This window comes from Zonotrichia albicollis, chromosome 4 (assembly GCF_047830755.1).
Source record: "Zonotrichia albicollis isolate bZonAlb1 chromosome 4, bZonAlb1.hap1, whole genome shotgun sequence".
Taxonomy (NCBI): domain Eukaryota; kingdom Metazoa; phylum Chordata; class Aves; order Passeriformes; family Passerellidae; genus Zonotrichia; species Zonotrichia albicollis.
Window position 1 is genome coordinate 19,378,315 of NC_133822.1, and position 13,743 is coordinate 19,392,057.

Genomic DNA, 13,743 nt, shown 5'->3' on the forward strand with positions numbered 1-13,743 from the left:
GACTTAGGCAGAGCTTAGCAGTGCTGAAGAAAAGGTGCAGTATAAAAGAAAATGCTTTTAAATGTAGACAGCCCTGTTTAAAGGAGCAGAAAACCATTACTAGTATTTTAATGAGGTTGCCTTTTTCCTCAGGATAATATTTTGAATAGGGTTTAGAAATGGGAATATTTTGATAACATTACAAAGTCATGATGTGTTTTTGTTACATCACCTTCCTCTCACATAGATAATAATATTTCCCATGACCTGTGTTATTTCTTCCTACTGTTAGTTCCCTTCATGAGAGACAGAAATCAAAGTAGAACTTCGTGAGTTAAGGTTTCTTTTAAAATAGGTGAACAGATTTGAAGTGTTGAATTCTTGAAAAGCCTCATCCAGTGTTTTATTTTCCATGCTGGTGAATAAAGTGCTGAAACATGTACTAAATATTCTTGAAGATAATTTTCTCAAGTCTTGAAGGAGCAGGATGGTTCTATGTCCATATATTATAAAGGTACAAAAAAGCCCCTGCAGTGTTGCTGATGACATTATTTTGTTGTTCTCTATTAAGCAATTAACTACAATGCAGTTTCATTTGATTAAAAAATTCAGTGGATACTTGTTAAAAGGAAAACTGGTCTTTCACTGAGGGTGAATTAGACATATTAATGTCTTATACTGGCTTTGGTGATGATGGCATTAAAATAAGTTTCCAAGTGTCATTTCTTTAGTGTATGACAATTGTTTCCTCAGATGAAATATCTGTGGAAGGGAGAAACACCAATAACTTGTTGTAGTGATACACCAATTAATGCAAGCCCTGTTTTTCCTGTTTAGTTTTAGGATGGTCAAATTGATTTTGGCTGTTTTGTGATGTTCTTTGCTGTTTTATTTGTGGATTATTATCTAACTGACTACTTTTACATAAGCTGTGAATAGCAGCTGACAAAATTAATTAATCCCTGCCAAATTTGGTGATCTTTGCATGATTATTTAGTCAATATTGAGAAGGAACCAATCTGCAGAAACATAATTTGGATGTCCATTACTATAGCAAAAAAAATACATTTTTATTTGTGGATTCAATCCTGAACACATTTAATTTTATATGAAACAGTACAGGACTCAGAAAGAAGCTATTTTTTAAAAAAGCATTCCAGTTCATGGAAGACACCCAATTATTTTTTTTTATTTTATATTTGGAGTTTAGGATTAATAGGAATATACAACGATTTATAACTGCACTGTTAGAATTAGTTATTGATAGCTTTAATGCATCATTTAAGCTGTAAAGGAGCTCATCTCATGCATTATTTCATTCACCCCATAAGTGAGTGTAATATCTTCTGTGTAATCCTTCAAATTATGCTTACCTGAAAGAAAAATTTCACGATTCTTCAGAAATAAATTTAATATATAAAAATAACAAAAAAGACAGACTAGTTGCTATTGTGATTAAATCTGTTTACAATGTCTTCTCTGACTCACATTCCAGGAAAAAAAAAGAAAGATTTTTTTGATTTCTTTTTTACAGGAATCAAGAAAAACCACAGGACCTCTGTATTTATATTTGAATCTACATCAAACGATTTTCATTTGGAACCATTGCCTAGAGAACTTCTTGCAGGGAGGAAAACATTATAACCTATTTTTGAATGCCTTTTGTTTTAAGCTGATTTTCACAAGACTCTTCTTGACCCTCTCATGCAACTTTCCAGAGGGTAGGGTAGAAATACTAGTATTTCTCTCCACTGTGGAATACCACGTCTCAGAAAAGTTTGGGGGTTTTCTTCTATTTGTTTTGGAAATCTCTTTCCTATGTTTTACTGGGCCATCATGTCATGACACAATTTGTTCTTCAGAATTTTTACAACTCAGAATTTTGCACTCTTAACCCTAAACTCCCTGTCTAAGGAATAAAAGAAGGTAAATTGTAGCTTTGTTGGGAAGAAGTGAGAGTGCTGGGCAATGGAAACCAGGTAAAGTGATGGATTGAAGAGCTGAAGTATTTGTTGTGCCTAAGCTAAAGGCTTTTTAGATCTCTCTGGGTATCTCTATGTTGTGTTCAACTCTCTGCTGTGCCTACAGATAACACACACAGTATGAATGTGCAGCCTAGGAAACTTTGAAAATTGGGTGAAAACTTCCCTGGTGCACCAAAGGGCAGCTTTCACTGATGTTTATTTTTGTCCCTCACTGATTCATGCACCAAAATTCCAGTTCTGTAGCCATCATTTTTTATAAATTTTCATCTTTGCTCTTCATTCCAGAAACTTGGTAAGGTATATTTGTTTATTAACAGTTGGATAATTGGATTCAAAGTTCCAGCATATTTAGATTGGTTTTTTACCTTTTTTCTGCTTCCTAGCTTGTTGATTATTAAAAGAAACCATCACCTCAACTTCTGTTTAAAAACTTCATGGACCTTTGCAGGGGTTAATTGCTTTTTTCCAAATTTAAGGCTTCCTTTGCAAATCACCATCCTGACTTTCACAGGAAACTTGGGAGACGCTTGGTTACTTTTCACAGGACTATTAGGTCTGATGAACTCATTATCCTACTTACAGGAGACAGATCACTCTGCCTTGAAAGCTTTTATTAGGTTTACTGTTTGAATCATGAGCAGCGTGCTCTTGAACAGGTACAATTACCAGGAGAAAGTGGCCTCTCCATTGCTTGGAAATTAAAGGTATAAATAGGTATATATAGGGTATAAATAGGTATATATAGGGTATAAATAGCTCAGAGTGAAGTCTCAAAACTCTTCCACTATTCCTTTAATACTGTCTGAAGGAGAGGAACGTGTTGATAATTCTTACCTGTGGAAACTGCAAATGCTGAATGAGATTGATTCAACTCCCACCCTTTGTCTGGCTTTAATTCATGGTGTAGAAAGGGAGGATTTGTGAGGTAAAGCTGTTTAGCTGTAGCCATTTAACTCAAGAGATCTTTAATACTGCAGTGGTCTATTGTTCAGATGCCTTTACCATAGCAGAACAAGAATCTACAAGCAAATAAATGAACCTAAAACTTCTTGTAATCTCCTGTTAACTAAAAGTACAAGGACACTTGAAAGCTCTCAAATGTGGAAGTGCTGAAGTGAAACTCTTACCTTGTGTTTGTTTTTAACCTTCAACCCTCTTTAATAAATTTGTCTGAAAGACCAACTGAGGAAGCACTGATTGTATGTAAAGTTCACTGTGAGTATTTGGTACCAGACTCCAAAGTCATTTTGCATGTCTAGAAATTCAATGTACCAAATGCTTCGCTCTAATAATTTCTACTTAAAAGGGTGTATGGATTATTTTAAAATCTGAAATACAAACCTAGCTGCCCCAACTAAAGAATAGTTTCAAAAGGCTTAGAATAGCTTGTGATGCAGATCCTTTGAAACTAACAGCTTGGAATTCTTTTGATACAATTGCTAATAACTTCCTTTGAATTACTGCCTTTTTTTTTTTTTTTTTGCCAAAGTCTGTCTGAACACTGTCATTATACAGATTTTTTTTGTTGACAGAAGCCTTTACTATCCATAAGTTCCAATATTTCCTGCTCAAGTGATATGCATAACCCAGACCCGTGAATATGCCTTTGAAAGATCTGTGCTTCTGAAATAAGGGATTCAGATGCATTTGGGTACATTCTTAGCTAAAAAATGGATTAATAATACCACCAGTAATTCCACATAATTTTAATAAGCACATCTTTCCAGGACATTCTGTGCCTCTGTATGAGGACCAACACTGCTGTGGGGCAAAGTACTGTGGAGAAAACCAAGACATTCTTTATTAGTTATTAAATTGCATATTAATTACATGCAGAATGGAAGCTTTCATGTGGTACCCATAGTAATTATGTCATATGGGTTTTCTGGACTTAAGATCTGTTTGAGGGAGAAGCAGTTCACATAATATTTTATTCTGTTTTTTCCATTTCCATTTACTTTTTTTTTCCCATATAATTTATGTAATGCAATAGCTTAAGGTATGTTTCTCTCTGAAAAACATGAGTGACCAAATATAGATCCTGAAGCCAAGTAAACAGTTCTCCAAGGCATTTCTCTGGGACTAATACAATTTGCTTTACTGGGTTGTGTGGACAGCTGTTGCAACGTTTGTGATGATAAATGATCTTTTGGAAGTTCAGATATGAAGGTAATCATCTATGGGAGGATTATTCCACATGAATAAGCATTTATATTACAACAGGAAAGGACATACCTAGCTATTCACAAGAGACTTACAGTATTGAAATGATAAATTCTGTAGTGGTACCATTTTATGTAAAGTAAATTGTATTGAATTATGACAGAAGTTATTAGCTTCTATTTCGAAAGCTAATAGAGTTTGTACTTAGGGTTTTGATTTGTAAGGGCATTTAGAAAGCATTCTAAATGCCCTTGCAAGTACTTGCCTCTGGTATCTTGAAAAATATGAACTAACACGTTTTTATAAACAGATGCAATTCTTCATGAAGTTCTTGCTGAGTTTCTGTGAATTCCATAAAACTCCAAATGCAATACCATATAGATTTTCTAGTCTCCCAAGGAAATAGGAGAGCCTAGCTTAATCAAAATAAACACTTCAGTTACAGCAGCCTTCAGGTTTTTGAAATTCTTGACTTACTAGGCAACTTTTTTTTGTAGTTAGAGTTTTGGTTGTGATATCTGTGATATTTGTATTTATCCTGCAAAAAATTGCAGGATTGCAGGTTGCTGACAGGTTAATGAGAAGTTAACTCTGCATGGAGATTTAGATTATGTGAAGCACTTTGGTCATCAAACTGTTTCATCATCAGGGGGACTGACATTGATTTTCTCCATGTGTAGGTGTTCTATATTATATTAATGCAAATATCTGCATTCCTGGGCTTCCAGGATGGGCTTGAATGCCTTTTCATACATACATGGAAAATAAAATTTTAAAACTCTTCTGGAGTTTAGAATCAGAAAATTTTGGTCCCGTTGAGAATGGTGTGAAATACATCTGATAGCTGGCCTGATGTGGCAGTGTGAAATGTGGATACAGGTAACCCAGAAATCTGATGGATTCATAGAAAACCAGGAAAGCAGATGGTCAGAGTCAAGCTGGAATTCACTGCCTGCCAGGTGTGAACTAGAAAGCCTCATCTCACTGAACAAACCAACTTTTATTGCAAATTTTATTGCAGGTGTTTTCAAGATGGAGGTGGTTTTCTCTAAGGAACTCTCCTTAGAATCTTCTGTGCCGCTTCTCAACAAGCAAAATAAAGATTCAGTATTTTGCTTGGCATGATTAGTAAGCTTGGATTTGTGGCATATGTCTGCAAAAATATTTGCATATTTTTGTTTTATATTGTCATTGTGAAATAACATATTTGTAACCTGTGCAGTTAGTCAAGTGAAGAGTCATGGGGAGCATTTATCTAATAAAATCCATTTCTTGTTTCATCTTTGCATTGCTGGGAAAATGTATATTCTGTAAGTGTCCTGATAGTTAAAGCTGTTGTCTGAAAACACAAGAAAAGTGAGTTACACATCATTAAGTATAAACATGATGTGAATTTTGCTACTCCTTCCACAGGTGTTTTCTGTTAGAATATGTCTACCACATTCAGACCTATTTTAAGTAAATTCACAAGGAAATGCCTCTTTACGTGTTTATCCTGGAAGGGCAGATAGGCGTTTTGCTTTATAAAACAGTCTTAAAGTTTTCTATTCTTCAAATGAAAAAATATTTTTCAGAACATAGGATTGCAGTTTGGTAATGTATTTCTAGCTGCCATTAGAGACACTTGAAATTAAAGCATAATAAAATTTGTGAAACATGAATTACTGTTTCTTAGAAAGAAAAGGGGAATTTTCCTGCTTAACTGTGTGTGTAAAAAATTTATGTTTGTTATATACACTTATACTAATAAAAAACTCTACTGTAATTTTCCTCTTGGTGATCTTGTAAAATGTTATTGCATTGATACTGTACTTTCAGGTTATAATAGATCATCTCTTAAATAACTTGTAAAAAATGTAATGACTTGCTAGCAATTACATCATGACAAATACATCAATAAATTCCAGGAGTAGCTTTTTGGTTTTGGGAAACAGCTTAGCTCTTAGAGACAAAACTCACAAATCCTGCAATTTCTTTACTTGATACAGAGAAAAAAAATCTATGTGTTTATCAACAGTTCTGTATCTGCATATAGAATACGTGGTCACTTCAGAGTTCATTTTCTCCCTGAAAAAATGTTTAGGATGGCAAGAAATTGACAAAAAGGCAGAATTCTCATTTGTTCATATTTCCTGGCTCCCTGGGGTCATGATATTATAAATGGTTGAAAGAAATACATTTGCCTTCTACTCTCTGTACATACAACTGAGGTAGTGCAAGGTTAATTTAAATTCTGCAACTGTTTAAATGAAATAAAGTGTGGTGCTGCTTAGACCATCTTTATCAATTATGTAAGTGTTGCTTTAATGTTGTGATTAATTTTTCAACTTCTTTCACAATACTTTTTAGACTGAAAGGAAATATTAATTATTCAGGAAACTAAATATTTCTTACTATTGGAATTTTTCCATTACATGAAATCACTTAAAGGAAGGCTGTGAATGTAATTTAACTGAATCTACATTTGAGGTAATTTTGTGAGTAGCTGACAAGTCTGGGTGTCTTGGATGAATTATTTTTGTCTGTTTTACTCACTGGCCATGGTTAGTAAAATATGAATGTTTTCTCCCTATAGCATCAGCGACTTCTGGACATTTTGGAAGCAGAAAAGGAGGTGTTATCAGAAAAGATAGAAGAAGCTATGATGCAGCAGTCACAAAAGCACAAGGTACTGCTTTTGTTTATCAAAAAAATAAGAGACCAGCATCATGGAGTTTGTTGGGAATGATCCTGTCACAGTTATTGACAGGAAGCACTTTGACTGTTTGAAATTACTTTTAGCCACTCCTTTATTGTCTATTGCAGTTTAATTTTTCATAACATTTGCAGGAAATGCTGGACAAGTGTTTGGATGAAGAAAGACAGAGAAGCAAGGAGGCTCTGGCAGCTGCTGCAGAGGTATCTCTCATCAATTAGTGGGCATGCCATGTGGATTCCATGTGTCCTTAGAAATGCCAAGCCCAGACACTCACTTTTGTTTTATAATTATATTTATCAAGCTCTGTGTTCTCATCTGTGCTTAGGAGAAGCTGGTTCTGCTGAAGATGAACGTATCTGTTATATCCCATGCCTTGATGCAGAGGTGTAACTAACTGCCTTCTCTTGGACAATAGCCTCTGAATTGTTTATAACAAGAAGTCACAGAATTGCACTTCAGTTGCTACTGTTGCCTAAATATTTGTTTTTGTGGTCCTTTGACATCAGTGCACCTTGATTTGAAGAGCTAGGTCTCAGGGTCAACTGATGATCTTAATAAAACAATCATGTCCTATTTAACTTTCATTGAGTATGGTCATCTTCAGTGAGGAGAGAACTATTATTAAAATTATATACCAACAGGGACAGTTTAACAGGTCTTGAATTATTTTACATAAGCTGGTGTTTGGCTAAAAGTGACTATTTAGTTTTTAAATATGATTTCTCCTGTCTATTTCATTATTAAGTGCATTGGTGTTAGGAGAATAATTTTGTAAATTTTAAGCTGGAATTAATTTCTAATACTGGTGCATAATCCAGTACAAAAGTTCAGTTGCATGTTATGATCTGGGGAAGCTATTGGTGTGTATTACCTGGAATCAGGCTATATTGTAATTTTCTGTGTGTCTTTCTTGTGTAGTATATGAACACTGGCTGAGCATCTCACTGAATAGCATTCAGTAGTACCACAAACTTTTCTTGCCTGGTTGATATCTACAGGAAAATGTGTGTGTAATAAAACATTCTAATTTAATTACTGTATTTTTAATATCTAAGTAGAAAATTAAGTCCCAGTGAATTGAAATAAACAGCTTTAGTTGGAAGTGTAGGTATCTGAAGAATACAGTATTTTTAAGCTGAGTGATTTGTGATTAAGTTTTGTTAGCCCATGTTTGCTTATTTTGAACTTCATTTTGCCAGTTTTTATTTGCAGATATTATGCAGTGGTTGTCTTGCTGATAAATATATTAGTATGGCTACTCACGAGTGGAGCTGCTAGCTTCAAATTCTCAGTTATTTCAGATAATGGTTGAGTATAATGACTGGGGAGAAAACAGTATAAAATAATGAATAATAAAATAACTAATAATGAATAATAAATAATAATAAATAATAATAAGAATAAAACAGTACTTCTTGTAGCATGGCTAAGGAGCTTTGGGAGGGAAGATATTTGGTTTATCAAATGTCTATTGGCTTATTTTCTACAAAAAAGACTTAGACAGTTTTTGCACTTCAGATATTTGTAGATAAGAGCAGGAATATCTCTTACATGGGAATATCAAGGGAAGCCCATGATGTATCTACTCTTGCATGGGTTTTGCTGGGTTTTGTTTTTGTTTTTGTTTTTTTGGTTATTTTTGGTTTTTTTTATTAAGCGAACTAGTTATGAATGTCTATGTTTTCAGTAGGTGGAATTTAAGAGCCTTCCTGTAACTTCCTTTTTGCTTTCTGTAACTACATTAGTCATTGCCCAGAGGTAATACACGCTTGGTAACACTCTAAGATAAATTGAACCTCGTAGTTCAGAAGTGTTCACCTTCACATCCCATATCTTGTGAAGGTGATAAATATGAGTCATTCAGGTTGGATGTGTTGTTCATCTAATTGTGCCTGGTCTGTTTCAAAGGCTGAAAAAGAAGTAGTGCAGGAAGCTGTTCTCAAAGCAGTAGAAGAGGAGAGGAGAAATATGGAGAAGATTCATGCAGAAGAAAGAAAACTGTGGGAAGCAGAACGTGATAGTCACAGAGAGAAGATTTCCCAGGCTGTTTCAGAAGCCATGCAAGAGCAAAGAAAGCAGAATCAGGTTAGTATGTTTTACCCTTCCATGCACCTGCTTTGTGTGTTTTTGGTTTTACTTTTGTATGTCCTCTGTTTTTGCACTAGATTTTCCTGTGACATCTGTCACTTAGCTGATATTTGCAATGCACAGCAAGCAGTTTATCTTCATCTGTGAGTATGGAGAGAGGCTAGCACATACAGAACAAAGTTCCTGTGACCTTTAAAGGTACATATATTGAAATGATGTAAATTATGCCTGGGTTTGTCATCTGACTTCAAAAGGAGCCCAGGCTGAGCTGAGATCAGAGAGTGGCATTTATGCTGTAAATAGTTTAGATGACTTCCATACCTTCCCACCTTTAGTGGGAGACTAAAGATGTTACATTTGTTCCTTATAGAACAGGTCAGAATAAAGAGAAAGTTAGAAAAACTGGAAACATAAACCAGTAATGAACCAGAAATGTTTCTAATCACTGGAGAAATGCTTCCATAACAATAAATGTATGTCAGTTAACACAAATTGAGAGAGACATTCCCAACAGTGCTTTTAGTATTTCTACAAATTGCGAATTGCAAATATGTTAAAATCGCAAGTAAATTACTGTTCTGAAAGTTGCATTTTGTGGTCTGTGATGCTGGAAATATTTGGAGGGGCAGCCTGAGAATTCACTGATTTCTTGGTGGCATATTTGAATGTTATAGTCTTCAGAAATTTAAGGAGTATATATTTCATTGGTGTGTTGTAATTTGATATTGCTGTATTTTTTTATGTGCTGCATAAGAAAAAAAAGTAAGAATTTGAAGTAAAATAAAGTACTCTTTGGAAACAGTCACCATTTCCCTTTCCAGTCTTAAACAGAATTAATAACCTCATATACCTAATCAGCTACAAAAAGAAAAGGTTTGATGCTATGCCATTATCATACTCCATATTGTCTGAATTCCTAATGTAAATAGAATGATTTTATTTTTTATATCTTCTTTACTTCTTTCAAATGTAAAGTATCAAATGGTGAAATGTCACTTTTCAGGACTTTCAGCAAGCCTTCAGGCGGTCAAACTCTTCTTCAGAACAGAAGGATTTACAGCTGGGTTCAAAGCTGAATTCAAGCTGAGAACAATTGCTTGGGCTTTAGTTAGATACAAATCATTCAGACTATCCAGAAGCAGAACTGGTGCCAGTGGTGTAGAGAGTCTGTCCCTGGAAGGGAGAGTGGTAAAGTGTTCATTTACTGACAGCAATGCTTGGTATTAAAAGAAATTGAATTAATGGTAGCTTGTGGAACATGAAGAGATGGGGAGGAGGAGGATCATGGTAACCAAGTTTGGGAAGGGTTTTGATGGATGCTGAGGATTTTGGGTGGAAGATTCCCGTGGCTGGGTGCTGGAGTTCAGCCAGGGTTCTGTGTTCATGGATTTGGGGACACTCAGTGTCCTGGGAATGGGAGAGATGTGGGATGAGCTGGGCCAGTGACTTGAGGCAGGTTTGCCTTCACTCTGCAGAGTGCTGCAGGCTCTCTCATGGTTGATGTTGCCTTTGAAGTTGTCACAAGACAGGATGGCATTAGAAGTAGTTTAATATGGATGGATATATTCTTTGATACAGTCCTAAATCCACTGCCATTTCTGTGTTTCCCTGAGGAAGCAATTCAGGCCTCTCCAAGGACAGGTTTTTCCACTCAAACTTCTTTTAGATCAAGTAGTTCCTACTCTGGAAGTACCTAGTGATGTATTGTGATGGTGAGCAGCACTGAGGTGTTGGAGGCCCTAGAGATTAATTCTGTTGTAAATATCCTTTAGGAATGTCATTAGTTAATTCCACTTCTTTTAATACCAAACAGCTCTAACAACTTTTATTGTAGCAGGAATAATCTCTCTTATCTGGTTATAACATGATTATTTCACTTTCATGTCTGGTTTATTTTTCAAACACCTGATCCATTTTTAATTAAGGAAAAATGCAGATTTTTCTTGAGATTTCCAAAGCTCTATCACATATATCTATGGCATATATGAAGTTACACTCTTTATTCTCTTATTAATGAGTACAAATTCCCTTGGGAGGATGGACTTTCATGGAGAAATTGGTTTCTTGGATAAATTTTCCCTTCTTCCTATGCCAAGAACTTGCATATGTCCTTTAGGCCGTTGCAATTATAAGCATACACGAAGTACAGAAATTTTCTGTCAGCAAAAGAAGTCCTGCAGAGCTGATGTGCCAAATGATAACTTATATGTGGTATCAGATACAGCTTTGGTTTAACAATGAGGAACACTTGGGCCTACAAGGCACTTAGTGTGTGGGCAGTAATTTTGTCTGTGTAGAGCCTTCCACACAGAGTTGTTTTTTATTTATGTTTTGTTTTCTGTAAGATTTGTCTTACAAAAGCTATAACTGCAGTCTTGACTCTCTTGTAGTCATTGTTTAGGCAATATATTAAGTCAGCTCTGTAAAGGCAAAAATGCAAACACAGAGTATAACATTTTAGACAATGAAATATAAAAAAATCCTAGAATAAAATTTTATTTTGCTGTAAATCATTTTAAAGAGATTTGCTTTATTGATTTGAACTAAAAAAGAAATTCACCATAGTATTAAAGGGAAGGAGTTTTCCTTCACTGATGCAGTAAATCTGTGAAATTGGGAGATCACAGGGTCAGTCTGGTCTTCTGCAAATAGGTGAGGCAGAATGGCTTACAGTCAAAATGCCACAAATAACTCTAGGAATAATTAATGGAAAAATTAAAAAAACATTGGAAATGTTATCATTTTCTTTGAGATGCAAACCCATAGAGAAAAAGGCATTTTCATCTGCATGGTGCAGGTTTATAAAAGATGTATTTTAAAAACTGTAGCACCACTGTGTAAAACATTTAGGTTATGAAGGTGAGGGAAAATAAATTTCCATGTAAAAGTGGAATGAATTTGTTGGCTTCTCCTTTACCCTCTAGACCAGACAAACATGGTTAGGAGTTTTGATTCATTGATTTAAAAGAGTAATTTGCCATCCGTTAATTTTATTTATTAAAATAAAATATGTTGTTTTTTTTTCACCAGTTTTTAAACACATGCATTAGAAGTTATATGACTACATATATGAAGGCAAATGGAAAAAAGCATTAAAGTATGGGTTGTTTTCATTTCATTGGTTGGGCAGTTTTAGCAGAAGAACAATAAAGATTTGAAGATCACACTTGTGCGAATTAGTGAAATTTTCCTTCATCACTTAAATAATTTGTTTAAAAGAAGAAAATATGGGTGTTTCCTTTGCAGGGATGATCCAGGTATTTAGACTTTTGTGGGGGTGTTGTTGCAGAGTGGCCAGGATGGGGATCCAGATCTGGAAGGTTTATGCAGGTGCCTTCTACTTGTGAGATATTCATACTTCACAAAACTTTGTCCTAAAAAAAAAACATATGTTCTCAGTCAAGTTGTTGTCAAGTTTGCAGATAAGGAAATACTACTTCCATTTAAAATTTATTGTACTAATTTAACATTGCCAGAGAAAAACTGGGAGATTTAGAGACAGTTTAATAAATAGATCACATTTAATAACAATTTATTTGTTACCAAATATGAAACAGCCAAGTAAAGATAAACTTAGAGTGAAAGTAGGAACTAAAACATACTGAGTTAATATTTCAACTTGATGGAGCAACCTTGACATACCTCCTTCTTTGCTTTTTCTTTAAGAAATTAAAGGATTACAGCAACATGAATATTGTTTTGGGTTTCTTCTTTTTTTTAATGAAAGCTTTTCATGAAATCTTTGCCTGTTCCAGTGACTTCGGGTCTCTACTTAGAGACATGGTATTTGTACTTAAAGTAAAGGTATTACTTTTTGGGGCCTTATAACTCTAAAGGGATAAATGAGATATTTTACATCACCAGGGGAATGGAAAAGTGTTTTTTAGAGAATGCTTTTGAGGTTGTGAAGTAGTAAAAGTCCAGATGACTTCCATTTTCGTTGAGACTGGCAGCATCTTCAGATTTTATAATTGTGTTTTTCAGGTGCTTCATGATTTTATAAGAGTTTTTTGATTTTTGTTTTTTTTTGGGGTTTTTTTTTGTTAATTTTTTTTTTTTTTTTTTTACTTTAGAAGAGCATTCTCAGTTTGGGGGCAGAGCAGGCTTGCATTTCAAGTCAGGAAGAGCGAGCTCTCCTTGAAAAGATCTAGTAGTCTTTTGATTAAAGATAATGTTCATTTGCACAGGAACCCCGTGATCCTCTTTCAACACATTGAAAACTCATCATAGATTGGGAACTCATCTCTTTAACAGACTAGATGTAGCTTGGCATGTCTCCAGTATTTTCTTTTCTAGTTTTTCTATAAAAACACTGTAAAAAACACAGTGGCATCTTCCCTGCAAGGAGAGTTTAATGTCTGGTAGTTGACAGTGCTAAGAGTGGTGAAATTCCTCTGCTAGATTTTTTTTTTTCCTAGAACACCTATTTAAATAAAAAGTGGATGTCCTCTAGATAAGGAGAAAGCATAAGAGGTAGTTTGGCTGAGATAGAAGCTTTTTATCCCAGAATCCAAAATTGCACTGAAGCTCCTGGGGTACGACTCTAAACGGAAAAAACAATGGACAATTCTCTCTGTCCTTCTTTACACTTATTTTTACTAACTGAAAAAACTGAAGTCCAAAGATTCTTTGTGGATATAGGATGGTGATGTCCATAAAATTTTGAATAAAGGCTGCTGTATTAAATTGATAATTAGTGGGGAATGAAGCTGTGGGAAGAATAGCTCCCATAGCCATAATGCACAGAGCTCTCTGCATGGCAGTTGTTACCATTTTACATACCCAAACACTCAGCTACACAAAGGAGGTGAAATCCATGGTGATGTGGAA

The 13,743-nt window shown here is 34.9% G+C and overlaps 1 protein-coding gene across 5 annotated transcripts in view; it reads left to right on the top strand.

Moving 5' to 3' along the window:
• The window catches only part of CCDC91 (coiled-coil domain containing 91), a 119,491-nt gene that overhangs the window by 66,526 nt on the left and 39,222 nt on the right, over nucleotides 1–13,743 (top strand). For all 5 annotated transcript variants that reach the window (XM_074539010.1, XM_005482717.4, XM_026790839.2 and 2 more), the window contains exons 9-11: nucleotides 6,703–6,795; nucleotides 6,957–7,025; nucleotides 8,734–8,910. In XM_074539010.1, the coding sequence (XP_074395111.1) occupies nucleotides 6,703–6,795; nucleotides 6,957–7,025; nucleotides 8,734–8,910 (339 nt within the window). The remainder of the gene's footprint in view (nucleotides 1–6,702; nucleotides 6,796–6,956; nucleotides 7,026–8,733; nucleotides 8,911–13,743) is intronic.